The 27,113-nt window shown below is 41.2% G+C and overlaps 3 protein-coding genes and 1 pseudogene across 3 annotated transcripts; 1 reads left to right on the top strand and 3 right to left on the bottom strand.

Moving 5' to 3' along the window:
* Nucleotides 1–4,001: 4,001 nt before the first annotated feature.
* Nucleotides 4,002–7,414, top strand: LOC115743340 (wax ester synthase/diacylglycerol acyltransferase 4-like). The gene is made up of 5 exons (XM_030678077.2): nt 4,002–4,333; nt 4,627–5,211; nt 6,045–6,407; nt 6,510–6,647; nt 7,033–7,414. Exons 1-5 carry the CDS (start codon nt 4,145–4,147, stop codon nt 7,177–7,179), a joined length of 1,422 nt encoding a protein of 473 aa, XP_030533937.1. The 5' UTR covers nt 4,002–4,144; the 3' UTR covers nt 7,180–7,414.
* A 2,846-nt stretch (nt 7,415–10,260) lies between these two features.
* Nucleotides 10,261–14,197, bottom strand: LOC115743339 (receptor-like kinase TMK4). The gene is made up of 2 exons (XM_030678076.2): nt 11,864–14,197; nt 10,261–11,210 (listed from the first exon to the last, which is right to left on the bottom strand). Exons 1-2 carry the CDS (start codon nt 14,100–14,102, stop codon nt 10,696–10,698), a joined length of 2,754 nt encoding a protein of 917 aa, XP_030533936.1. The 5' UTR covers nt 14,103–14,197; the 3' UTR covers nt 10,261–10,695.
* Nucleotides 14,198–17,979: 3,782 nt separating this feature from the next.
* Nucleotides 17,980–19,366, bottom strand: LOC115743298 (annotated as a pseudogene).
* A 2,193-nt stretch (nt 19,367–21,559) lies between these two features.
* LOC115743341 (crocetin glucosyltransferase, chloroplastic-like) lies at nt 21,560–22,985 on the bottom strand. The gene has a single exon (XM_030678078.2). It carries the CDS (start codon nt 22,953–22,955, stop codon nt 21,567–21,569), a length of 1,389 nt encoding a protein of 462 aa, XP_030533938.1. The 5' UTR covers nt 22,956–22,985; the 3' UTR covers nt 21,560–21,566.
* Between the last annotated feature and the right edge of the window lie 4,128 nt (nt 22,986–27,113).

The raw sequence follows: 27,113 nt of genomic DNA, 5'->3' as shown, positions 1-27,113 counted from the left end.
AGCGTAAAGCTGATGGCTCGATTGAGAGATATAAGGCTCGCCTTGTAGTAAAATGGTACAATCAACTAGAAGAATTAATTATGAAAAGCTTTTTTTCTCCCGTGGTGAGATTTACCTCAATTCACTTTATTCGGGCAATAGTGATTATTATGGTTATTGAATTACATCAGATGGATGTAAAGACTGTTTTTCTCAATGGAGAATTAGAAGAAAAAAATTATATGAAACAACGCTACTGGATTTGCTACGAAGGCCAAGAACAAAAAGTATGTCGACTTTTGATATCGATATACAACTTTAAGCGCTTTTGGAGATAATGGCATATACTTTTTTGTAATGCCATAGTGGCATATGATAAATCATTGAGTACACATCAAAAGATCCAAAGATCAATTTGTAATTTTATCATTATATATTGATGATATACTAATTGTTTGGAGCAATATGAAGTTTGTTAATACAGTCAAGAATTGGTTATGTTCTAATTTTTGAGATAAAAGATATTGGTGAATTTGCATATATTCTTGAAGTTAAGATTTCAAGATATTGTTCAAAGAGATTGTAATCTCTTTCACAAAAGACTTATATAGATAAAGTCCTTGAGTAATTTCGTATGCAAGATTGTAAACCCAAAACACTCCTTTTACAAGAGGTGAAAGTTCGAGCCGCAAAATATGTCTTGAGACTCCACAAGCAAATGAAGAAATGGAAAGTGTTCCATATTTTAGTACTGTTGGAAGCTTAATGTACACTATGATGTGTACAAGACTTGATATTTGTTATATTATTAGAATGGTGAGCATATACCAATCCAAATCAGGTCAAACATATTGGATTGCCATCAAGAGAATCCTAATGTATTTAAAAAATACTGTCAATTTTTTTGCTGAGTTATCAAGGTAGAGATCTGCGCCTTGAAGGTTATACTGATGTTGACTAAGGAAGAGGTTTATATGAGAGAAATTCAACATCTAGATTTGCGTTCTTAATTAGAAATAGCACCATATCTTGGAAAGTAAGAAGCAAACGTGCATAGCCTTATCGACGATGAAAATTGATCTTGTGGTGTTATCAGCAGCAGTGCAGCAGAATGTTTGGCATAAGAGATGCTTGGATCAGTGAGGTGTTGCTAAGGATGCTGCAGGTTCAATTATTTGTTAATTGTGATAGCTTGACAGCAATAGCTTACACTAAGGATCCATTACAAGACCAAACATAAAGTTGCGAAATATAATTTTGTGAAAGACATGATTGTATGAAAAGATGTGAACATACAATACATATATACGCATAGAATAATAGTAGATCTTCCGACGAAGTGAATTCCTCAAGATGTTTTCCTTAGTCATATGTTGACAAATGGACTAGTTCCCTACATTGAAATCTCTAGAAGTGCGTAGAAGTGAGAGTACTAGATATTTATATTTCATAAAGTTCACAATTAATGGTATTTGTTATCATTATTGATGCATACGAGTTTGTATGACATTTATATAAGAAGATATGTCGAACATATGAGAGATTAGCCCACTCACAAGGGTAATCGCATTTATTTACTGTGTAATGAATAGAGATGAGACGATTTTAAGCTTATTAGCTAAGTAATAATTGAGAGCTCAAGCTTGAAATTTTGATGTCGCTTTAACAGGAGCGTTAAGATGAAGTCATAATGTTTATTACATTCGAAAATGAAATAGCTCACATATTTCAATTTATCTGTTTTTGATGCCAAATGTGAGTTCTAATGGATTATTTAAAGAGAGTAGATTTGTGAACTCAAGCTAGACATTGAGTATGTCTAAGCTATTATCCGTATGGTATTAAGTGGAAAGATATACGCTCCATGGAAAATGAGAGAATACCGTAATACGCACTTGATATTACGTATGCATGAGACGACTAAGAAGAGTTGGGAAGAGTTTCAATCTCAACTCTATAGTCGTGTGAGACTCTTGAGGATAATAGTTCCTCAATTAAGCCCCATCACAACTCTTACTTATTCTCAAAATTTGTTTTTGGTGTTCGTTATCTTCGAGTGTTAGCAATGGTCAAGACACCGATTCGATCTAATGGGATATTTCTAGAAAATCGAGCCGAACCGATATTGAAAGGTTTAAGGGAAAAGGAAGATTAATTTATTTTGATGTCACATTCAATCTTTGTATTCACAGGTCGACCAATTATGATTATTTGAGTTTAATGATGATTGTGAATACAATGTATTGTATTTGAATAGTCAAAGAGATCGAGAGAGATATGATGTAAATGTGACTGATCGATCTAGAGTACCGTATACTAGATCTACTCTGAGGTTATGTGCCCATTTTGAGCTACTATATACTCCCAACGGATGTATGACAACGAGCTCTAATAGTATACCGATCGTACGGATTATTTGCTCATATGAACTTTGCAGTGATAAGAGAATTATAGGCGTTTAGCCCTTTGTGGGCGAGTGAGAGATGTTGGGAAATTACGCCCATTAAGGGCTAAATTTATTATTTGCCATTATTGCGATAATTGATTGCAAATTAAGGCGGATTTATTTCCTATCGAATAAAGGAAAGAGAGAAAGAGAAGAAAGTGACTTCTCTTCTACATAACGTACATCGTTCTTTCTACCCATCGAAAAAACTCTCTCAAAAACTTTCTTGAAAAAGCTCTCTTGAAGGACGATCGATCGGCGGATCTAGATCTTTTTCTCATCTGCATTGGGGCTCTTAATCCGTGACTATCGAGGTATGTTCATTCTACGTGATACACTTCACCGATCAGCGATTCAAGTTTGATCTAGTGCATATAATTTAGTTTAGTCTGTTGTATATTTGTACGTATATGTATTAGGATCCGTTCCCTTCAGAAGTAGATTTAGACCTCTTGTTGGGCGAGAGCTACCGTCAGGGAGCGGGTATGCACTCCCACTAGTGGGACTTGCATATAAAGCATGAAGAGGACAAACAAGAGGAAGGTGACGACTAGGGTTGAGCAATTTGGCTGGTTCAACTCGGGAACCGAATTGTATTGGTATTACTTGGCTAATTCACGCAATAACTAGTTCGGTTCCGGGATCTATGCGCTGAACCAGTCGGTTTTACTGGGGAACCGACCTCAAAACTGGTTCAAAACCAACCCTAAATTATCTCATTCATATCTTTTCTAGTTCTCGGTCTCCTCACTTCTCACAACTGTTGAAGATCTATCAGCAACATTTGTCACGGATGAACTCCGGTCAATCCTTTGAGATTTTTGCTGTTGTAGAGTGGTTTTCTCGCTGCTTCACGGTAAGATTACATTCTCTGAACAAGCAATTACATCAAGGTGATCATCTAATCATGGTCGATTACTAGCAACTTCGGGGTAGCATAGTTGAAGAGAATCTTTGAGACTTGAAAGCACATTAGTGCTATCATTTTATTGAAGAGTGCTTCCACGACAATTATCAAACACAAAAACATCGTAATCTTCAATGCACTGACCATTCTCGTGATATGCACAATCGATACTATGAAAATCGAATATCTCATTTGCGTGTTATAATAAGTGCCGCGAGATCACCGGCTGACAAAACCCTTTCTTACAATTCAAAAAGTCAATCGGGCAATTGGTCCCATTGATCTCAACACATATTTATCTTTAGCGCGAACATGTGCATTCCAGCAAACGAGCCATGCGTTGTATGCACAAGAGTGTGCAGTCGGATGCTTGAAGAGCCTCGAGCACTTGGAAAAGAGTTTAACACCCTCAAGTCTCACATCCGATAGGAGACGTAATATCGGCTAACTCGTAAAGAACGATTCGTCTCTAAATGGCTACCCTTTGAAAGACTTTAAGTTTGGCCCGATGTGGATCGAACTAGTTCGTGAGAAAATCTCCAGTCTTTTGACTTCTTCCAGCAGATGACATCCTATGTATAGCTACTTGCAACTGCCAACACTTTCTTATCCCACCTAATCCTAAAATCCACCGACGAACCATAGCACACGAAGTCACAAGGATGGCCAGAAACATGAAAACAATCCATGGACACAGACAAATACACGCACAAATAGATATAAATGTGTGTCAATAATATCCGACTGTTTCATAGACTTGTCTGTGAGTTCTCAAACCTGTTGATCTTAGATTGCAGTTAACACAAAGTCCAATGGAGTTGATGGAGGAGGATGAAGGTCTTGAGCCCGTCAGCCCTACAGGACAGTACTTCAACAGTAAAGTGCTGTCGGTTTCTGTTATTGGCATTTTGGAATCCGAAATTCCGATCGACGACTCCCAAACTAAGTGGCTGATCGAAGATGTTTTCCTCCCAATCAACCCACGCTTCTCTTCAATCATGGTATGTATGTGTAATTGTGCTACAGATGGTCGAACGAGAGGAATGACGGCCTAGTCCGAGGAATAATTGGAATTATTGTCTCGAACTTCTTCCTAGCATGAATGAACTTTCTAGTATTTGATGTCACACCACCAAAGAATTTAGTCGCATGATGGAATGAATGCCCAAAAAGTCAAGAGAATACTTGATTAATTGGTACATACGGATACTTGCATGGTGATAGCGTGAATGAATGAACCCTAATTCACTGCACATACTTAGATATTATTTTGGGTTTCTTTTGTCTTGGACAGGTGATGGGAAAGAAGGGAGGAAGGAAGTGGAAGAAGGTGGAAGTGAATGTGGACAACCATGTACACGTCCCCAGCTTTTCCTCTCCAAAGGGCTCATCATCTCCATCCGAGAACGACAGTTTCCTCAAGAGTTACATCTCAGAAATGGGCATGAAACCATTTCCACAAGACCAGCCCCTATGGGAGGTACACATCATCAAGTATCCGACCAGCGAAGCACAAGGAACCCTAATTTTCAAGCTTCACCATGCACTCGGTGATGGCTATTCTCTTGTGGGCGCTCTCTTGTCTTGCCTCCAAAGAGCTGACGATCCTTCCCTTCCCGTCACCTTCCCCTCAGTCAGTAACTTCAGCTCAGCCAATAAAGACGGCAGAAACGTCGGACTTCGGAAGGTGGTCAGCAGATATTTCTCGCCGGTCGTCAGCACCGTAAGAGATTTTGGTTGGAGCGTCTTGAAAAGCACTTGCATCGAGGACGATTTGTCGCCGATCCGACGCGGGTCGGAGAGCTTCCAGCCGTTCTCGGTGTCGACAATCACGTTCTCGTTGGATCGCATCAAAGAGATCAAGTCCCGCCTTCGAGTGGTAACAAATATCATTTTGAATGCTATACTAAAGTCTAGCTCCTTGCATCACACATGTATGACTCGATCTTTTAGCATTTCACTTTTTAAGGTACACTTTGGTCTCTAGTCTTTTGCATTATAATGGTCGCCTACACATAACTAGCTCAAAAACTACTTATTTTTTCTCACGTATTTTGCTAATTTTACGTCGTTTAGGTGATATTTATTTTAGACATTTACCATACACAAGTCTGTCAATTAGTATACGGCTAGTTTTCTGGGTGTTCAAAATTTAACTGAGGCAAATAATGTGAATTTACGCATTTAATGTGCATAATCTTTTACAATAAAGTCACCATATTGGGCGTTTCCTTGAATTTTCCGGGGCAATTAATACAAGAAAGGGATGTTTCCACATTTAACTAGCATGATTAAGACATTTGACAGAGAGAGATATATCAACATTACGTTAGTGGATGGGAATCAACCTCAAATGATAAAGATCATTAGTAGCATTCGACCAGACATGTGCAACATTATTTCTATAAGCTGCTAGGCCGACAATTTGATAGTAATATAAGTTATTTCTGACCACACGATTTCCCAATCAATAAGTGTTTTATACAAAACACGCGGTGATGGTGTGTGGATCCCTGATTGAGATTGTACCGTCCCTGTCGATCATGTAAACATTTTCCTTTTCAAACTAGGGTCAATTTGGAACTGTAGTTATATTAGCTTTTTTACTATACAGAAATTGATTGATTATCCGAAGGCTTCGAATCAGTCAACCATGCAACGACTAACATATCATCATGTCTTTCCCCATGAATTTTCTCTTCGATGAAACAGACCGTCAACGACGTGATCACGGGAATAATCTTCTTGGCGACCCGGTTGTACATGCAAAGAGCGAGCCCGAACTCGAACCTGAGCACCAACTCCACAGCGCTGGTGCTGCTGAACACGAGGAACTTGCGCGATTACAAGTCGGTGAGGGACATGGTCCAGCCTAGTTCGGAGTCGCCATGGGGGAACAATTTCGCATTCTTGCACGTGCCGATACCGAAAGTGAAGCCGAGCGATTCTCAGTTCCTGGATCCTCTGAAGTTTGTCCGCGAGGCTCGTGACACGATCAGGAGGAAACGGAGCTCTTTCGGCGTGGTCCTCACAGGGAAGCTACTTGAGATCATGAAGAAATGCGGAAACGCAGAGGTATGTGCACGTCGTGACAATTAATTAATCAGAAACGCTAAATATGCTAAGTCCAATTTACAAAATTGATATGAGCGTACTCTTGTGTGCTTGGAGTTGCAGGCAGTAGCGAAGCACATCAGCAGGACAATGAGTAACTCGAGCATGGTCATCTCCAACGTTATGGGGCCGATGGAGAAATTGTCTCTGTGTAATCATCCTGTTAAAGGCATGTACTTCACCGTCGCCGGCACACCTGAGGTATTTATCTAGTTATCGTCGATTTCGATTTTGGACCCAAGAGCATAGGATTTCCCATGCTGGATTGGTAGGTCTAAAGTTTTGGTCCTAGGCCTCATTTTCCAAGTCTTCAAATGCGTCTTCTGATGAAATATCGATATAGATAGCGACATTTGGGACATAAATATGATCCAAAGATGAACTTTTCTATTATTGTAACACGGTTTATGCAAAAGTTGGGCTCCTATGCCATCCATAAGAGTCGACAGAACCGTCGAATTCAAAATTCGATCTGTCTTGTTTACCACAACACCTAATGACTAGACTGAATCGCGGGTGACTATCTTCTTCGTAAGCGATACTGTAATGAATACACGAAATACTTTCTTGTGTTCAACTTTTGCAGAGTCTCGGCCTAACGATCTTCAGCTATGCGGGAAATCTGAGAGTAGCGGTGGGAGCTGAGCAAGGCTTCATAGACTCTGAGCTGTACATCCGGTCACTGCTGGATGCGTTCGACATGATCCTTCACGACGCATGCCGGAAGCAGTAGAAGCCATTCCTATTCCTATTATTGCCCTCTTCAACGCCTTCTGAGGAAAACCCTAAGTTTTTTTCTCCCTTGTTTCTTGCAATGAAGATGTTGTTGACATGGACGGAGCCGGAGATTGATTCTTGGGGGGGACCACATTATGAGACTAATAATCCCCAAAACGAGTTCTCAAGTTAAAAATTTAACGTGTGATCTGTTATCATTTCTCTTATTAAAATCTCGGTTTTCTTACTTTTAATTTGCTCTTACATGTGGCATTTTCCCCTTTTTTGCATATCTTTTATATATGTAAAAAATAAGTTAGCATTGAACTTAGCAAAAGAATAATAATGTTTTAGGTAACTGTAAACATAAAAGAGATTAATCACCACGGCGAAAGAACAAATAGCTCGAGAGAAAGTACTTAAAGAGATAATACATATCTTTCTCGATGTTAATGTGTATGACTTGACTTACAAGCAACGATTAGAGGGAAAAGGTGTAAAGTTTGATAATCTATAAAAATAGATATTATCCTGCCCCTACAAATAATTGGTTGCGATAAAGACTCGTAATTTGTTAGAGATATTTTAAATATCTTTCAAAGATATTTAGGATATTTCCTCTAATTTTTTATATTTATTTTGATTATACATATCTAATTTGATTTCTTTAGATAGTTCTCCTATAAAACTTGTTATTAGGTTGTCCATGTACTCTTTTCTATCGACATTATTCTTAACTTGGTGTCAACTTGGTATCAAGAGTCTCATTTCTTAAGTCAATCCTGGTGCACCGAGGGCACTTCACACCCGGTGCACCCCATGCACCATTTGCACTCCATAGCAAAATGAATCCATCACCACCACTTGCTAGTGTTCATTTGAGTGCTTCATTCCGTCTGAGAAAGCTCCACGGTGGTCGTATTACATCGCCAATTCGAGACCGCAAAGGACACGCGCTGCTTGGCTCAAATACCTATGATTTTTGACTTTTCACTTCTTGTTTCAAGAAAGCGACGCCATCACCGGACTCGCTGCCCTCAAACGAGCCAGATCCGGTAGACGTCGCCCCACACACCACCCCGTTGCAGATCCACCAAGCATGATGCCACGTTACGTGTTGGAACACTGTTCGATATCGATTCAAACTCAAAGTGACATTCACCATGAGTTTGAGGGAGGATGTCAAAAATATTTTAGACGCCTTGTAGTGATATTTATGATTTGAAAAAATACAAAAAAAAATAATAAATTTCCAATTCACTTTTCTGCATTATTCTTAACTTCACCAAAGCTCTTGCTCATTTTTCTATTGGGTACCGTTCGGTTACATTTATTGTTGCCGGATGCTTTCGATATATCCTTCGCAATGCTTGCCGGAAGCCATCGAAGCCGTGTCGCTTAGTATTATCTATCTACAATGCGACGCCTTATGATCGAGCCCCGCCTTTTCTTTTCCGAGTAACTCCTCTGTAATTTATTTTACAAGCTTTTCGTTTTCCTTTACTTTACTTTTTTCTTTTTTCTTTTTCTTTTTCCTCTCCTCTCCGCCGGCCATCGCCACCCTCTCTTGGGCCGACGTGAAGCGACCCTCTGCAGATCCGGTGAGGACAACCCTCGTTGGCGTCGGGTGAGGGCTAGGCTGGCCCTCACCGGTGTTAGGCGACCTCCGGGGATGGCATGGGGGGGAAAGAGGGAAAAAGAAAAAAGAAACAAGAAAAAAAATAAGGGAAATAAGAGTAAATGATGAGAATGTCATTAGTTAGCTCGTTCTTTAAAATAATAAGTGCAATTAAATTCATTATTTGAAAGAATTAATACCATGAAAAATTTCAAAGTTGTACACCTATGATAAATTTACCCCAAACTTTTTTTTTATCATAAAAAATCCCAAACTGATATACATGTGACAAATTTAACCCAAACTATTTTTTTTACCACAAAAAATTCAAGTCAAGATAACCGTAACAAATTTATCCCAAACTATTTTTTTTAAGACAAAAAAATCTAAAACTAGTACATATGTGACAAATGTACCTCAAACTAAACTTTTTAATCACTAAAAATCTTAAACTAATACACCCGTAACAAATTTATCATTTATTAGTTTTTCGATAAATCATGTTAATATCACGAAAAATTCCAAACCGATGCATTTGTAATAAACAGACGGTGAAAACCATAAACTTGTACATCCATCAACTGCCACATATAATCCATTTCAACAATTTAACGGTAAAATTTCATGAAAAATTAACGGAGGGTAAATTTATCACAAATGTATCGGTTTGAGGTAAATTTATCACAAATATATCAATTTGAGATTTTTTATTGTAAAAATAATAGTTTGAAGTAAATTTATCACAAGTATACTAGTTTGAAGTTTTTTACGATGAAAAAATAATTTGAAATAAATTTATCACAAATATATTAGTTTGAATTTTTTTTTATGTTAACTCTATTTGAAACAAAGATTCTTATTTGAAAATTTCCCATTTTCTGAATGCTTTGTGGGACTTGGTTTTTCTGGTTATGTGTCATTGTCAGGTTTCACGACCTGACAACTGGATGGGAATTTTCATGCATGCCAATCATAGTATTCGGTTAATCTCCAGTCCTTTTTCACGCTGCAACCAAAAAGAAGGAAGAACCATAAAAGGAAGAACAAAAATTAGCCGCCGACTTTAGCAAAACTTAAATACCGAAAGCACCAACTCATCTGGTGAACTGTCTCTTCCCTACAAGAACATGCGGAGAAAATAAGGAACAGGGGAGGGGTCCCCACAACATGTGCACAACAACCGAAATCATGTTCAGTGAAAAAGTCCTCTCTTTTCACACTCCCACAATATGGCCCCAACTCATGCATCTTCCTAACATGTGACTTCAGTTGCAGAGTCTAAGCAAACCCAACCACTCTCTCTCTCTCTCTCTCTCTCTCTCTCTCATCAAGCTACATATGAAAAGTAGCCAACCTATTTGCTGGCATCTGCATCATAATCCAATGACCCACACCTAACACATGTTGCACAGGCTGGATTGGAGAATCATCTCAAAAGTACCGGGGCATGATGCTTTTCACAAAGGAAAGTCCAATGAATACATGAGAAAAGGAAAATCAATGTGATCATTCATAGGAGAAGGAAGAAAGGGGAAAATTTCTCAACCCATTACTACATTCCAGTGAAAGCAGTCGCCTTCTTTTTTTTACAATGTAAAGTAACTATCATACACATATCTACCCTCCTCTTCTCAACTTGGTTTGACCCCTTTACTTGACCACCGCAAAACCGATGGTCTGCGTGAAAGAAAGCTGGACAAGCGAGGATAGAAAAGAACGAACGAGAGAGGAAAAGAATAACATATCAAAGAACAAAAACCTAAGCAGTAGCTTCTGTCCACTCAGCTTGAGCAGTATAAATCATCAGAAGACTGTAAGAAGACCAATTAAGCGAGAGAATATATGACAGAAGCACAATTACTCCTCGGTAAGACACTGGACTAAGAAGATGGGAAGCCTTTGTTTTTGTCCCCCTCACCGGCAATCCGTGGAATTGAATGAGTCCGCAAAGCATGCAGGTTTTGAAGGGACGCTTGACTGGGTTTGGGAGAAGGACGCACTGTTAAACAATGAGGAAGTGCCTTCATCTGATTGCCATCTTTCAAGAGCTTGAGGGAGGCTCATGTGTAGGTCAATGCCGTAGTGCTCCTCTTCCTCCTGGCAAGAAGGCTTCCACTGCTCTACAAGAGGGCCCAAAACGTTGACTGCGTGGCCCATATCGGGTCTTTGGGAGGGTTCGCGGGTAGTGCAATGACCTGCCAGCTCAGCCACTTTGCAGATGCTCTCCAAGGTGTCATTGTCAGGGTTAAGAGTTTGGTCTATGACTTTTGGGATGTTTTCCTTGTTGATTACGACTCTGCGGAACCATGTCACCAAATGAGCGCTCTCATCTGGCAAAGAGTCATCCAATGCTTTTCTGCCGGTGAGTATCTCCATTAAAACAACTCCATATGCATAAATGTCCACCTTAGTGGTTACCCTGCCAGTTGCTGTTCATCAATAGAGAAAGCACATCAAATGCAACTTCCGAGGCACACAATCCAAGCAAATGAATAAATGGGTGCGCATGCCCAAAACAGAGTACTGGAGAATATAATCGAAAATGTACATCTTAATTGAAGAAGAAGAATTTCTTCAGTGTTAGCATTTACACATTTTTGGATTATTCAGCCAACAAAAACTATAATACTGACACAACAAACTAGAACCAGGCCTCCATTTACATATGCAGCGAGACAGATCAATAAGTAGGCTATCATGTTCATACATCAATCTCCAGCCAAGGGATTGCGTGAATGCTCATTAGTATCCCAATCAAGGAAAGAGGACTTCCAAAGAGTTAAATATTACAAAGACCACTTTGCGAATTTTGGTGTATCTTCCTCTATTTCTCTCCTCTTTTCATAAGCGCACTAATACATCATAGCACGTTTTCAAAAAGACGTCAACTTGACCTAATGTCACCCATTCTCATATTCTTTAATTGTCCACTATCATAAACTATTGAGTGACTATATCTCTCAGAAAATTCAATCCAACTCTTCGGGGCTATCTGGATTGCTTGAGTTCAGAAAGTGCAGCCGTATTATAAGCAAGTTACAAAAGATAAAACTGAAACAAGAAGCATTGAAGCTCTACTTACCAGCATATTCAGGAGCTAGATAGCCAAATGTTCCAGCCAAACGAGTCTCGAGAGAGTACTTGCCATCGGGGGCATTTTTAACCAAACCAAAATCTGCAACCTTTGCCCTCATGTCATCCCCAAGAAGTATGTTAGATGGTTTCAAGTCCCTGTGGATGAAACTCTGTTGAGCCAAGCTGTGTAAGTATTCTACCCCTCTGGCAACATCCAGAGCTATCGTAACTCTCTGCTTCCATGTAAGGGGCGAGCAACCCATCTCTTCCCACTCAAACAAATGCTGCGCCAGTGTGCCCTGTGGCATATGCTCATATACCAACAGCCGTTCATTACCGTTGATACAATATCCAAGAAGAGCAACCAGATGCCTATGCCGTACTTTAGTAAGCACTGCAAGTTCAGCTTGGAACTCAGACAAGCCTTTATTTCCAAGAGCTAAAGATTCCATTCTCTTAACGGCAATCCTGGTCCCATCATGCAATTCCCCTTTGTAGACAACACCAAAACCTCCCCTACCTAATACATTGCCCTCACTGAAATCATCTGTTACTTGTCTGAGTACATCAATTGAAATTGCGACATTTCCACCGTCGAAGACAGGAAGGTCGCCACTACTTTGACTATGCATCTCACTTTGAACACCGCCATACCCATTCATCCCATTTATCTTAACTACTTCTTTTCCCTTTTCTAAACTTTCACCCTTTGTGAACCCTGTATTTTTCCTTTTGGCATAACAGAATTTGTATAACACAAACAGCACTACACCTAAAAATACTAAACTAGCCAAAACAAGAGCCACGATCAAACCAGCTGAGACAGAGCCCTTCGCTGCACTCGATGAATTTCCAGAGGTCGAATCTGAACCAGGAGTTCCCCCACTCCCAGAGCTTGATTTTCCGAGCAAAGGATTGCCCGTGCTAGTCAATTTCACCGAAGCTGGGAAGACTGGCACTGCCCCAGAGAGATTATTGTTGGAAACATCGAGGACCTGAAGATGAGGCAACGTCGCCAAACTATCCGGTATAGAACCAGTCAAATCATTATCATTCAACAACAAACTCCTCAAGGACGTGAGATTGGCGAAAGCGGGTGAGATCGTCCCTGAGAAATGCTGCTTGGAGAAAGACACCGACGTTACATTCTTCCCCTGACAAATAATGAAACTCCACCCTTGACAAGCATCATTCCCTTCCCAAGACTCGGCCAACGTCATCGGATAACCCAGTGCCCCTGCGATCTCCAGCAATGTAGTGACTTGGGGAGCGCAAGGGCCCGGCGCAGTGTTACAAAAGCTATTCGTACCATCATAAGTAAACTTGATGTTGTTGGGGTTGTCGGGCACAGGGCCCTGCAACTTATTGTTGTCCAAGGACACATTCTTTATACTAGGCAACGACATCAGATTAGCAGGCACGACGCCGGTGAAGTCGTTGTCGCGAAGCTGAAGGTCAAACAAACTCTCGCATTTCGACAGGTCCGGGATGGGACCGGTGAACCTATTCTTGTGCAACCAGACTTGATACAACTGGGGCATGCTAGACAAAACATCAATAGTACCTGACAAGCCCTGCGCCTGATTGTTGAGCCACAAGTTCTGAATCCCGGACCCGGCGAAAGACGGCGGGAGCGCCCCGGTGAGGTTATTGTAGGACAGCCGCAGACTCTGGAGGCTCGGGAAGGAGCCGAAGAAATCGGGCAGAGTCCCCATCACATTGGCGCTGCCGGCGTAGAACGTGACGAGGCCCGTGGACTGATTCAACTCGGAGGGGATCGCCCACGGGTCGAGGTTGAAATTGTTGCTCAGGCTCAATGTCTGCAAGCTCGTGAGCCCCGCGAAGGCCCCGTCGGGCACACTGGTGAAATTGTTGCTGTCGAGGTAGATAACCTGCAAGGAGGGGAGATTGGCGAGATTGGGGATGGGGCCGGAGAAGGCGTTCTTCTGGAGGGACAGGGTTTTGAGGCCAGAGAGGGAGGAGAGATCTGCGGGGAGGGTCCCGGTGAGGGACCTGGAGGCGAGGTCGATGTCGGTGACGCGGGAGGAGGAGTCGCATTTGACGCCGTCCCATTTGCAGTAGGCGGTGGCGGAGGACCAGCCGGACGGGGCGGGGGACATGGCCGCCCGGAGCGCGGACATGGCGGAGGAGTCGTCCTCGCCGGACGCGGCGGCGGAGAGGAGGAGGATGAGGAGGAGGGCGGCGACGGTGGGGAGAGAACGGTGGAGGGTCGACATGTCTCCCATCGGAGAGAGAGAGACGGAGAGACGGAGAGACGTGTTATGGTGTGGCGTTGCTCTGTCGTACGATGATTTGGCTGGGTTGACAGACAGCGGAGAGAGAGAGATTTTGAGCGGGCTTTCGAGGGAGATAACAGGAAATTCCTAATTTGCCACTTCTAATTTTGAAAAAGCACTTGTCTTAAATTAAGGGATATAAATTAAGCACGAATATCAGTAAAATAATTCCCAAAATTTACTCCACACACCTTCTAATTTTTCCGAATACCTTGCGTAAAAAAAAAAAAATTGAAGTTTACCCCACGTGAATAGTAAAAACTAATCCACCAAGAAATCGAAATCTTCTATTGTATACAGCCTTTTTGTTGGAGTAGAATCCAACTTCCAACCTGTTTTGCTTGGACTGCGGAGACTTTTTCATGCGGCGAAACGGAATCTAATCACCCTTGAGATCTGCTGAGCTGGCAAAACGCGGGAGATGATTGGCTGGCTCTTTTGTTCGGTTGCCAATACGATTAAAAGGATTGCCGGCCGGATCATGATCATTAGCATGAAAGATATAGGGTTCGATTTCGCGCTTTGTAAAGACACAGAATAAAAGTCAGAGAGAAGAGAATTAGAGATAAGACGGGTTAAAAAACGAAATGTGTTCGGTTTATTTATTTCGCTCGAAATGGATGAATTTGAAAAGGACATTGAGATATTATGGATATTTTTCTGGCGTTAAATAAAGCGTGAAGCAAAGCTTGATTGACGGAGTTAGGTGTGGACAGGTGTCGAGGAGAATCGGGGAGCTGGTTGCGTGTCCATTTCATTAGATTTAATGATCGTGATGGTGATAGACGAAAACATCTGTCCTCGGTTTTGTTTTTTTAAATTGATTGCAATTATCAGCATGCTAAGCATCATTTAAGGCGGTCGTTCAAGGTCACATGATTGGGAGCCTTTTAATTAAAAAGTCTTTTTCAACTCCCCGAAAGATGGCAGGACAAGCCACATCTTGTATCTCGATAACAGACGATGGGGTTGAATCAAGAGAAGCTAAGAACGACGAATTGTCGAAGGAGATTGACGACGTGAAACGGTCATGACAGTCGAATGGTCTGATGGAGGTGGAGGAGGAGGAGGAGGCCGGGCCGGTGAGAAGGTAGATTGTAATTGAATTGCATCGATGCGAACATGAGCGAGTTGAGAAAGGTTGAGAAAGATTGGAGATTGCTCGGTGAATCGATTGGAGAGTAGAGAGGCATCTGCGAAGAGTGTCAAGAATTGTGGGTTCGTCAATGCTTGTCGAATGCGTCACTCTATCATTGGAAGATAACACAGTTTGTTATTTTAGTTTTGAATTTTTTTCTTCCAATCCTGGTGTGTCACGCTCCCTATGCCGGATCTCTTATTTGACATATTTTATCCGGTATGTCCGAGTTTATCCAGATATGATAAAGATTCGAATTCGGCAATGCAACATAAGAGAATTTTACTTTTAAGATGCAATTGTTTCATTGAAAACTTCATGATAAAGAAAAATAAATTACATGAAAACTATGTTAAAAAAGAAAATTATTGGTTTTTGTTTGTTTGGTGGTTCATGGAGAGCTGTTTCCTTTTGGCTAGAATGCAAAGTTTTTTCTCCTCCATCTAAAATTGTTGTTGGCCGAGCCCCTCCCCCCTCTACCTGACAGACTCATCGTCTCTATTCAATTCAGCTGCACAAACGAGCACGGCTCCATGGGCCTCGACCACAATGTAAGCCGGAGCCCCGGTGCGAGGCCCCTATGTCTTCGTGGATGGAGGGGGAGAGACAGAGACATTGGTTGATAACGGTGATAGGGAGGGGGACCGTGGCGGGGTCTAAGCGATGGCTAAGTATGCGTGGCGGAGGTGGCGGCGCCGGCGGCATGGGGGCCGGGTTATCAGCTCTTCCTTAGATTGGTGTGTGTTAGGATTTTTCTTTTTTTGGGTGTTGGGGATAAATCTTCTCAAAGCTTAGGGGTACTTTGGTCAAACGGGGTAACTCTACTAGGCAAAACTATTAATTACTTTTGGAGTATCCTAAATTGTATTAATACAAGTAGTCAAGGACTCTCTTGCAAAAGTGTTTGATTTAGTCTAAAAAATATGTTGCGACAATAGTCTTTTCAACTCAAGATACTTGCTAATAGGAATGCGGCCATGTTGGTAAAGGGATTGGGAGGAAGCTAGTATCATAGGTACAGGTTCGACTTCTACGCTCTACAAAGAGGCAAAGAAAAAGTCAGATTGAGATATGATAGACCACAAAATAAAATAAAAACTCAAGATACTTTAAAAATAAAAACTCACCCCTTAAAGTGTTGATGTTTCTGAGCTTACTTTGGCACTCACAAATTTCTTTTATTGGACCAATATACTTCTAGTACGATTCTCTCTTTCAAAGGGTTCAGTAGGAATAATTGCCGGAAAAAAAAAGAAAGTTCTTAAACATATTGAAATGATGTCAGTTCTGTCATAAACTTTTTGAAAATTTGTCAGCATAGTCCTTTTGGTAAATTTTGATCAGAAATAGCCAATGTGGACAATTTTTATAACTTTTCTCCTTTTTTTTAGCTAAGGGCTGGCGAGGGCATTGTGGCCGTCGCCTATGGCCCACAACCTCCGTTAGTTGGGAAATAAGAAAAAAAAAAAGGAAAGGAAAAAAATTACAAAAATTATTTCTGTCAGTGTGCATTCACATATATAGGATCGTCGACGTCTATGTCAATGATTTTTGACCAAAAATTGATAAGAAGGATTACATTGATAAATTGTCAAAAGGTTTGACTAATTGATCAAATTAAAAGGTTTAAGACCTAATTGACATCCTATAATAGGTTTATGGCTTTTCTTTCGTAATTTTTCTGAATTTGAAATATAGATAGCTCCTTTTAAAAAAAAAATGTTAAAGAGTGTATTTCTGGCACTTGCTAAGGCTCATAGGGAATATGAGTATTTCCAGTTGAAGCATGCTACTTCGAAATATGTTTTTTTTTTCCTTAAACATACCTATACGTAGTTTCATTAATGTTACTAACTTTAAGGAGTGCCCATGGAAACTTTCTAACAAGATCCTAGGTCACATGGGAAAATAAATCACGACATTTTAAAGATAAATCAATTTTGTCCCGACCTTTCAATCCCGGTAGAAAATACCCAACATTTTAAGTTCGTTTTAAATCAGTCCTAGGATTGACCCAAAAAAAAAAAATAGTCCTAGGTCCTTCAACTCCATTTTTAAGAGGAAAAATTCCATTAAATTCCACCCCAATTCCCTATTTCACACCTACTTTTATTTTTCGTTCGTCTGCGCGAACATTTTCCCTCTCTTTTTTTTTTTTTGGTTTATATGTTTAAATCGGAGAGCATTTTGTCTAGCTTTATATCAGCCATTTTTTACCTAATTTTTTTTATATAGATAAAAAAAATACGGCCTTAATGGCAATATCGTAGATAATAACTCTGAAAATGGCAAAAGGGTAACTAAGATATAGTTTTTTAGGGCATTGTTTAATGTCAAATCGAAGTACACTCTTCAGCTAGAAACAATCTCGTCCAAAAAAGCCTTGAGGGTTATAACTCTTAGTGGTGGAGAGTCTGGAGCAAGCTCCCAACAAGGTTACCGGCGTGGGTGGCTACTATACTAGCCTACCAGGTAGTCGTCGACCAAAAGCGACCTGGGGTCTACCTTAAGTTTCTCCTGAATATTTTTCTTCTCCAGAAAGAGGAAATACAGAGAGAAATTACAATGACATCCTCCACCATATCGGAGAGTTTCTTTCCCTATCTCTCTTTAAGCCTTTTAAGGTATTGCTTAGGACCTAAGATATAGTTTTTTAGGGCATTGTTCAATGTCAAATCGAAGTATACTCTTCACCTGGAAACAATCTCGTCCAGAAAAGCCTTGAGATTCTTGTCCGCAGACCCGCCTTCTTTGGCCGAATCCTTCAGCTTCTCGGCATTCCGTCTCATTCCCTCGCTCCTCTCCCCACCTCCCATGACCAATTCCAAGCACCACTCGAGCTCGCCTCCTTCCACATTGCCTCCTCCATTCCCGTCCGCCCTCACCCCGACCCTCCACACATCCTCGATGAGCATGGCATCGGTCAGCCGGTCGGCCCACAGCGGGAGTGCCACCATCAGCACCCCGCAGACGAGGCTCTCGAGGGTCGAGTTCCAGCCGCAGTGCGTGACGAAGCACCCGACCGAGGGATGTGACAGGACCTCGACTTGCTAGCACCATGGCACGATCATTCCTCGTTTCTGCAGCTCCTCTTCGCAGCTCAATGGATCCTCCGGCTCCTCTTGCTTTCCGTCGTCTCCGCCTTTCCGGATCACCCACAGGAACGGCTGGCCAGTGCTCAGCCGCCCATGTGCGATTTCTTCCTTCTGCGGCTTTGATACCGTGGAAATACTTCCGAACGATATGTAAATCACCGAGGCCGCGGGCTTTGTGCCTAACCACTTGATGTAATCCCCCGAGCCTTGGAAGAGGTCGCCTCCCAGCGATGCGTCGGAAGAGTCTTGTCCCTCAAAGGAAAGCAATAGCGGCCCGATGGCGACCAGTTCGAGCTCATCGATAGCGTTCAATTGCTCTGATTCTAATGCATCGAAAGGATTCACAAGCACTCTTGGTCTCCTATCCTCCTTGAGCACTTGGATTTGCTTTTCAATTAGAGTCAGAAGGAAACCAAAAAGGGTTTCCGGGGAACAAGAAAGAAGGGATGTTGAGGCCCGTGAGCGGCGGGCAGTCCTGGTAATGGTGCCGGCAATGGAGGACCATTGCTCTCTCGTTCGTGATATTGCCACCGTAGCCATTGGAATAGCAGTAATATATCTCGAACAATGTAGCTGGTTGAATCCAAAGTACAATGGACGGGATGTAGTAGCAACGCCCAACATCGGCCACCCAAGGTGCGATCGCCGTGTAAAATATGCACGTGAAGTTCTGGCCCTTATCACGGCTTGCCTCAATGAGTTGTCGTGGGGGTTTCCGTACATCGTCGGGCTATCCCGTCCCCAAGGTGCCCCAGGCTACCAGTACTTGGCTAGGATCCTTCTTCGAAGCCGTCGGAGTAGGTGACGAATGTCAAACGGTCAGAGGTCTGCAGTCCGCGCACACGGCGGTGAGCAGACGTCATGGTGGTGAACGTGACGGAAGCGCCTGTCCAGAGGACGCGGCTCGCGAGCTGGAGGGCGGGATTTATGTGGCTTTGGCTAGGAAAAGCCAATACGAGGAGGAAGTTGGGGTTTGCCATAGAGTTATCAAGTTGAGATTGGTTCGAGTGTTAAACTTCTTGGTGTTGTGCTTGGGAATGGAGTGTTTTTTAAATGGAGTCTTGATTAGAACTTGCGGGTGGAATGGTATGACTCTTCAGGAGGCTGGATCTATCTCTCTTTTCCTAAGACAGCACAAGTTGTTTTCACTCTTCAGGAGGTGAGAGTTTCTAGAAGAACTTTTTGATCAAACAAAAATCCTAGAAAAATAAATTTATCCAACCTGTTTTATCTTAAAGTTGTGTCCAGCGTGCTTAATTAAACAAGTTCTCGTTAACTTGCTATATATATACATATGCCTAAATTTATAGTGAACTTGAAATAACAAGAGTTGAATAATGGTTCATAATTCGAAAAAATTTCTCGAGAAAATATCGAACTTATAGCACTTCTAGATTCGAAGCTATGTTGTTGATAATCGGTGAAAAAAATTTATTCTAAAATTATAGATTTTTCGTGATATATGGAGCTATGAGAGTTCATAATCATGAAATTAAAAACCTTTTACTCATGATGTATTGATTATATATGTAACATTTTAGGAGGTTGATGATCAAGCCTAGTGACCATATGCTTCCATTTGGATCCCTTCCAAGAATGTCTTGAGATTCCTATCCGATGACCTACCTACTTTGGCAGTTTCTCTTGCTAAACCCTTCCACTTCTTGGGATTCCTCCTAATTTCCGAGAAAATTATTTAAAAAGTCTCAAAATTAATATAATTGTATCAATTCAATCCATTTTGTCGATCGGCATTGACGTGACAAATTTTTAATAATATTTTAATATTTTTAAATATTAAATATTTTTATTATTTTAATAATTCTTTATATATTTTTTCTCCTTCTTATTTTGTTAGGGCCGTTGACCTCTGCCGCCCCTTGGAGGCCTTGCAAGCCCTCTTCGACAGCTGGCGAGGGCTTGTGACCCTCAACACATGCTTGATGAGGGCTTGTGATCGTCGCCTAGTTGCGGAGAGTGAGGGCTTGCAACCCTCGTCACCTGTTGGCGAGGGCTCGTAGGTCCTCGTCTAGTGGCCGAAGGCCTCCGCTGGCCCTAAACCCAAAAAAGAACAAAAAGAAAAAATAATTATTGAAAAATTGCCACATCAGCGCCAACTAGCAAAATGAACCGAATTGGCACAATTGCAAAAGACTTGGGACTCAATTGGCAAAACAAAGTTTATGATTGAATTGACACAATTACAACAAATTTATGATTTTTTTTTGTAATGTTCTCCCTAGTTTCCTCTCCCTCATCTCCACCTCCCACTGCTAATTCCAAGCCCCTCTTGATCCCATCTCCTTCCACCACGCCTTTCACCATTCCTCTTCACTCTCACCTCAACCTTCAATTATGTTAGGATTTGGTGCACAAATCGCAAATGAAGTAAAGCATAAAAGCAAGAAAAGAAAATCGAGACACAAGGTTTATCTTGGTTCACATTTAAATTAGGGCTATATCCAAGAGAGGATTCCACTATAATTAGCACATTGTACATCTTTCTTACATCCCTTGGTTATAGAAGAAAAATATAATATATAACAGTAGTTATTCATGGCTCAAGCCAAAATTGCTAATAAAAAAAATATGGACTCAAACTATAAAAACCCTCTCGCCGTTTGACGGTGCCCCCCTCCCGGACCCCTCATGCTTTTTTTTCGATAGGAAACATAAACCACATCCCAACACATTCATTCTCAATGTGCATGGCCTGGGTTTGTTGGTTAGTGCATCATGGGAATGCAATTGAATCCTAAAATTTGTCAAGTTGGTGCAATAAAATCATTCCATTAACTCCGTCAAACTTGACAAACGAAAAAATGCTAATAATTTTTACGATTTATTGCATCAACACGATAAGTTTCCAGATTTGATTGTACCAACTTGACAAGTTTTAGGACTTAATTATATTTTTTGAAAGTTTAAGAACTCAATTGTACCTTTTTGATAAATTTTCAAACTTTCAGTGCACTTATCCCAATTTTTTTATACATAAAACATGAAGAATTTGGTTTCTTCTCGAGCAAATACAGCATCACTGGCAATATCGTAGATTATAACTCTGAAAAGGGCAAAATGGTAACTAAGATGCAGTTTTTGAGGTCATTATAATCTTGGGTTAGATTTCACAAGAAGAACCAAAGTCCTTTGATTCAATTAAAATTGAAACTCTACTCTTCAGCTAGAGACAATCTCTTCCAGAAAAGCCTTGAGATTCTTGTCCGCAGACCCACCTTCTTTGGCCGCCTCTCTTGCCAAATCCTTCAGCTTCTCAGCTTTCCCTCTCATTCCTTCGCTCCTCTTCCCACCTCCCATGACCAATTCCAAGCACCTCTCGAGCTCGCCTCCTTCCACAATGCCTCCTCCATTCCCGTCCGCCCTCACCCCGACCCTCCACACATCCTCGATGAGCATGGCGTTGGTCAGCTGGTCGGCCCACAGCGGGAGCGCCACCATCGGCACCCCGCAGACGAGGCTCTCGAGCGTCGAGTTCCAGCCGCAGTGCGTGACGAAGCACCCGACCGAGGGATGCGACAGGACCTCAACTTGTGAGCACCACGGCACGATCATTCCTTGTTTCCGCAGCTCCTCTTCGCAGCTCAATCCATCCTCCGACTCCTCCTGCTTTCCGTGGTCTCCGCCTTTCCGGATCACCCACAGAAATGGCCGGCCGGTGCTCAGCAGCCCGCGTGCGATTTCTTCCTTCTGCGGCTTCAATAGCGTGGAAATACTTCCGAACGATATGTAAATCACCGAGGCCGCGGGCTTTGTGCCTAACCACTTGATGTAATCCCCCGAGCCTTGGAAGAGGTCGCCTCGTAGCGATGCGTTGGAAGAGTCTTGTCCCTCGAAGGAGGGCAACAGCGGCCCAATGGCGACCAGTTCGAGCTCATCGATAGCGTTCAATTGCTCCAATTCTAATGCATCAAAAGTATTCACAAGCACTCTTGGTCTCCTGTCCTCCTTGAGCACTTGGATTTGCTTTTCGATTAAAGTGAGAAGGAAACCAAATGGGCTCCCGGGGGACAAGAAAGAAGGGATGTCCCGGCCCGTGAGCGGCGGCAGTCCCGGTAATGGAGTCGGTGATGGAGGACCGTTGCTCTCATTTGTGATATTGCCACCGTAGCCATTGAGATAATAGTAATATATCTCGAACAATGTAGCTGGTTGAATCCAAAGTACAATGGACGGGATGTCATAGCAACGCGCAACATCGGCCACCCAAGGTGCGACCGCCGTGTAAATTATGCACGTGAAGTTCTGGCCCTTACTTTGGCTCGTCTCAATGAGTTGTCTCAGGGCTTCCGAGCACCGTCGTGCTGTCTCGTCCATAAGGTGCTCCAGGCTATTAGTGCTTGGTTTCAATCCTTCTTCGACGCCGTCCGAGTAGGTGGCGAATGTCAGACGGTCAGACTTCTGGAGTCCGGTCATGCGGCGGTGAGCGGACGTCGTGGTGGTGAATGTGACGGAAGCCCCGGTCCGGAGGAGGCGGCTCGCGAGTTGGAGGGCGGGGTTTATGTGGCTCTGGCTGGGAAAAGCCACTAGGAGGAAGTTGGGGTTTGCCATGAAGATTGTTCAAGCTGAGGTTGTTCGAAGTGTCAACTCCTTGTCGTTGTGCTTGGAAGGGAGTGTTTTTAAATGGAGTCTTGATTCGAACCTGCGGTTGAAATGGTAAGCTCTTCCTTAGAGCTGGATCCATCTTTCTTTTCCGAAGATAGCACAAGTTTGTTACTCGCGCTTTTAGTTTTCTTGTTCATTAGATATTTCTCTAGAAGGTGAGAGTTTCCAGTAGAACTTTTCGATCAAATGAAACCCTAGAAAAGTAAATTTGTCCATCCTTTTTTTATCTTGATGGCGTGTCCAGCGTGCTTAATTAAGCAAAGTTCTTGTTAACTTGCTATTGACAGTTGTCTTTTTATTTTTATTGTTTTTTGGAAATATATGCCTACAGTTTACTGACATTGGAAGAAAAAATCTTGATAACATGGACCCAGGGTCTTGTAACATATGGGCCCAGCCCAAGCCTATGTGTTCTATAGCCTCAGCCCAGCTCGTTTTCCATTTTACTCCAACAGCTTCGTTGAAGAAGTGCTCGACCGTCCGTGAAGAGAGAAAACAAAGGAAAAAGGGGAAAGAGAGAAAATTTTCGCGCGCGTTTGGCTTATAAGACGCTGTTTCGTAACGTCGGGTGATTAATCAAAGCCTCGATTCGTCTAATCAGAGAAATTTTTTGGAGTTAGGGTTTAAAATTTGAAGTTAGGTTGATTATGAGTTGCTGTCTTCGATTATTGGTTGTCGAGCTGTGTATATATGATGTTTTAGAGCCGTGGGAGTTAACGGATCTTGATTTGGACTTACAATTTGCCCGAGACCAATTTCTAGCGTCGAGCGCGCATGCTAAACAGTGCGCAAATAGTAGCTTTTGGGCCGACAGTTTCTGGCTAGATGTTGGATTGGACAGTTTAGGGATTGTAGTACGCTAAAAGCGTTTTCTATGTACTGTAAGTCTGCTTGAAATGGAGTTCGACAAAGGAAGTTATGGCACAAACGATTTACGTTGGCGCATTAGTGTTGTTTTATCAATGAATATGCTTAGTTTAGTCGAGTCATACGTTAGAATCTTGTTTTACTCAGTTTTTGATATTGTTTTTCAATTATTTGATAGGCAGACGAATACGTTGGCTCGAGTAACCATCGTAGGTTGGTTTTCAGCTTTTTCAAGTTAGTGATACTATTTCTTCTTTGTGTTTGTGAACTTTATATTTCGAAAATGATAAGTACTAAATATGCTATGAGTTAGGAAATAGCATTTTTGTTGCAATCTAGCATTTACTGCCGTTTTATCTAGAGGTGTGCATGGTTTGGGCCGGTCCGTTCCCGTTATGGAATCGGGGACCTGACCAATAGTCTCGGTCCCCAAATTTTCTGGACCGGCCGGGGACCGACTGTTTGGTCCAATCCCAGTGGGACTGCTAACACCGGCTGCTTGTAAAAATTTAACTCTTAGATGTAAACTAACAACTTTCAATCTCAACCATCCAACATAATAAAACACGAACATGATCATCGTAAAGAAAAAAAAAAAGTAGTATACTTATCGTGAACACTGACATAAGTATTGCAGACCAATTTAAAGAGACAGAAAACAGCCTCCATTACTAGAGGTCATAGCTGGATTGTGATACGGATCAATATCTCAATCGACTTTACAAGAATTTTTTAAAAAAGTAAATATAAGCAAGACTATTACCCCAAGATTGGTTGATTTGCCCAACTCAAAAACCTTCCACAAGCCAAGAAATGCCCATGCCCAAAGGCTTAGATAACCAACGGTTACGGACTCTGATTGCAAGAATAATTTAGCTCCTACTTGAGGAAGACCTATCATGGGGATCGACAACCTCTAGCTCCACTTTAATTAATCCAATACTCTTGAACATGGGAACAAAACAATGGGTTTGGATTATATAGTTAAGAAAAAACACGATCGGAGACTGCATATTGACAAACGCGATCGGAGGCTATATTACAAAGGCGAGACGTGAGCGTCGAGCCAAGAGGGGAGGAGTGAGCGTCGAGCGGAAGATGGGGAAATTAGGTTAATTAGTTCTTCAAAAATTTCTATGTTTTTTCTAATTGTATATTATATATAATTATTTATATTATGGGCGATCCGATCCCATCCACATGGAACCAAGGACCGTACCAACCCGGCCGATTCTGGTCCGATCCGGTCCGGTTTGCTCACCCCTAATTTTATCAATTTGAAATAGAAAGTTCTCTCTTGATAACAGTTTGAACCGATTGCCTGTAAATGGTTTGTGAAAACTTTTACTAAAGAATCGCGAAAAATTTATGACTTATAAATGTGGTTTATGAAAGGTGCTTTGATATGCTGAATCATGAAAGTTATGTGTGTGTGTAAATATTGTGGTATGATTTTGTGGATATCGAAAAATGTTGATGCGGTGTTCAATATCGCTATGAACTCGTTTGAGGAGTTTGTGAATATACATACACTAGTGTTAGGATATCCTTGCGGGCCGAGCCACCGACATTATAGGTGGAGACCTTACTAAGAGGGGAATCTTGGTCACCTTTATCACAGGGCATTATGCGTGACCAAGGTTAGTTATTTGAGCATAAGATTGGTCAATGGATGGACCATTAACGTATCGATAGAATTGATCAATGGGCTAAACCGTTGCTTTTTTTTTTTCAATATTATTGATTGAAGTGAATACTTTTGCTATGAATATATTGTGTTGAATTAATATATCACTCGTTTCGATCTTAAAGATTTGTTATATTTCGAGTTTAGTGTAAATGAATTATGTTTTGTATATTAAATATGCTTAATGACTGTTTGATCCATTTAGAAGAAATGTAATACTCACTAAGCCATTGTAGCTCATTCCTTTCATCTTACTTGCTTATCGGGTTCATCAGCATGCCGCACATAGGATGTGAGCTTATTGTCAGTAGGATGACTTTTTGATAGGGGGATTTTTATATGAGTTGTATATAGCTGTTGAGCTTTTGAGTTAGTTTGAGTTAGACATTCTTTTGATAGATATATGTATATATTTTTTTGATTGATAGGTAAATATATCTTTTCAATAATTTATAGAAAGTTTTGGTATTATAACCAAAGGACATTTTATCATATATATATATATATATATTACGATATCAGGTTGAGTTATTGTTACCTTAAGACTGCATATTTTGGGTAAAAGGATGGCCATGTCATTGGCCTATTTTTGGGGAAAAGTATCAAAAAAGTCCTAAACCTATTACATTAGTGCCAATTCAGTCCTAAACCTTTTTTTGGTGCCAATTCAGTCCTAAACCTTTTGTATTGATGCCAATTAAGTCCTAAACCTTTTATTAGTATCAATTCAGTCCTAAAGCTTTTATAATAGTGCCAATTTAGTCCTAAAAATTTTGTATTTATGCCAATTGAGTCAATTCGGTCAATTTTGATTGGAAATCACTAGCATAGACATCAATTATCCTACGTGGCACGGTTGGTGCTAACGTGGATTTTTTTAAAATTTTTTTTTATATTTTAAATAAATTTTAAAAATAATTTTGAAAAAAACCAAAAAAATGCTTAAAAAATTATTTAAAATATTAAAAAAATATCCAAGTTAGCGCTAGCTGTGCCATGTAGGACAATCGATGTCCACGTCAGCGATTTTCGATCAAAATTGGTCGGATTAACTCAATTGGCATAAATATAAAATTTTTATGACTAAATTGGCACTATTATAAAAGTTTTAGGACTGAATTGGCACTAATAAAAGGTTTAGGACTTAATTGGCACCAATACAAAAGGTTTAGGACTTAATTGGCACCAAAAAAAGGTTTAGGATTGAATTGGCACTAATGTAATAAGTTTAAGACTTTTTTGACACTTCTCCCCCTGTTTTTGTCGGAAGCAGGGTGTGACAGGTTCGGTTTATCGAATGGGTTCACAAGCACTTTTAGGTTTTTCTCTTCTTTGATGGTCGTAGCTCATCGAAGGGATTAGCGAGCCAATCACGCAAAAGAATTGTTGATGGTTCATTGCTGAGGTTTTTCAGTAACATTACGTTAGCCAATGAGTAATACTTATGTATGTACATCAACAACAGCGGCAGGTTGAGTCCGAAGAATGGTCGAGGGAATGTAAAGAGAATGGGCCAACCGTCACATAGACGACGCTTGTCGCACGTGAAC

The sequence above is a fragment of the Rhodamnia argentea genome, chromosome 1, assembly GCF_020921035.1.
Source record: "Rhodamnia argentea isolate NSW1041297 chromosome 1, ASM2092103v1, whole genome shotgun sequence".
Classification (NCBI taxonomy): domain Eukaryota; kingdom Viridiplantae; phylum Streptophyta; class Magnoliopsida; order Myrtales; family Myrtaceae; genus Rhodamnia; species Rhodamnia argentea.
The sequence above is the reverse complement of the archived record's forward strand: the minus strand, read 5'-3'. Positions and strand labels throughout refer to the sequence as shown.

Excerpts from the sequence above, each read along its gene's own strand:
- LOC115743340 (XM_030678077.2), top strand. The coding sequence starts at position 4,145 with ATGGAGTTGATGGAGGAGGATGAAGGTCTTGAGCCCGTCAGCCCTACA. Across the intron at positions 4,334-4,626 it reads CACGCTTCTCTTCAATCATG|GTGATGGGAAAGAAGGGAGG; the intron begins GTATGTATGTGT and ends TGTCTTGGACAG. Across the intron at positions 6,408-6,509 it reads AGAAATGCGGAAACGCAGAG|GCAGTAGCGAAGCACATCAG; the intron begins GTATGTGCACGT and ends TTGGAGTTGCAG.
- LOC115743339 (XM_030678076.2), bottom strand. The coding sequence starts at position 14,102 with ATGGGAGACATGTCGACCCTCCACCGTTCTCTCCCCACCGTCGCCGCC. Across the intron at positions 11,211-11,863 it reads TCTAGCTCCTGAATATGCTG|CAACTGGCAGGGTAACCACT; the intron begins GTAAGTAGAGCT and ends ATTGATGAACAG.
- LOC115743341 (XM_030678078.2), bottom strand. The coding sequence starts at position 22,955 with ATGGCAAACCCCAACTTCCTCCTAGTGGCTTTTCCCAGCCAGAGCCAC.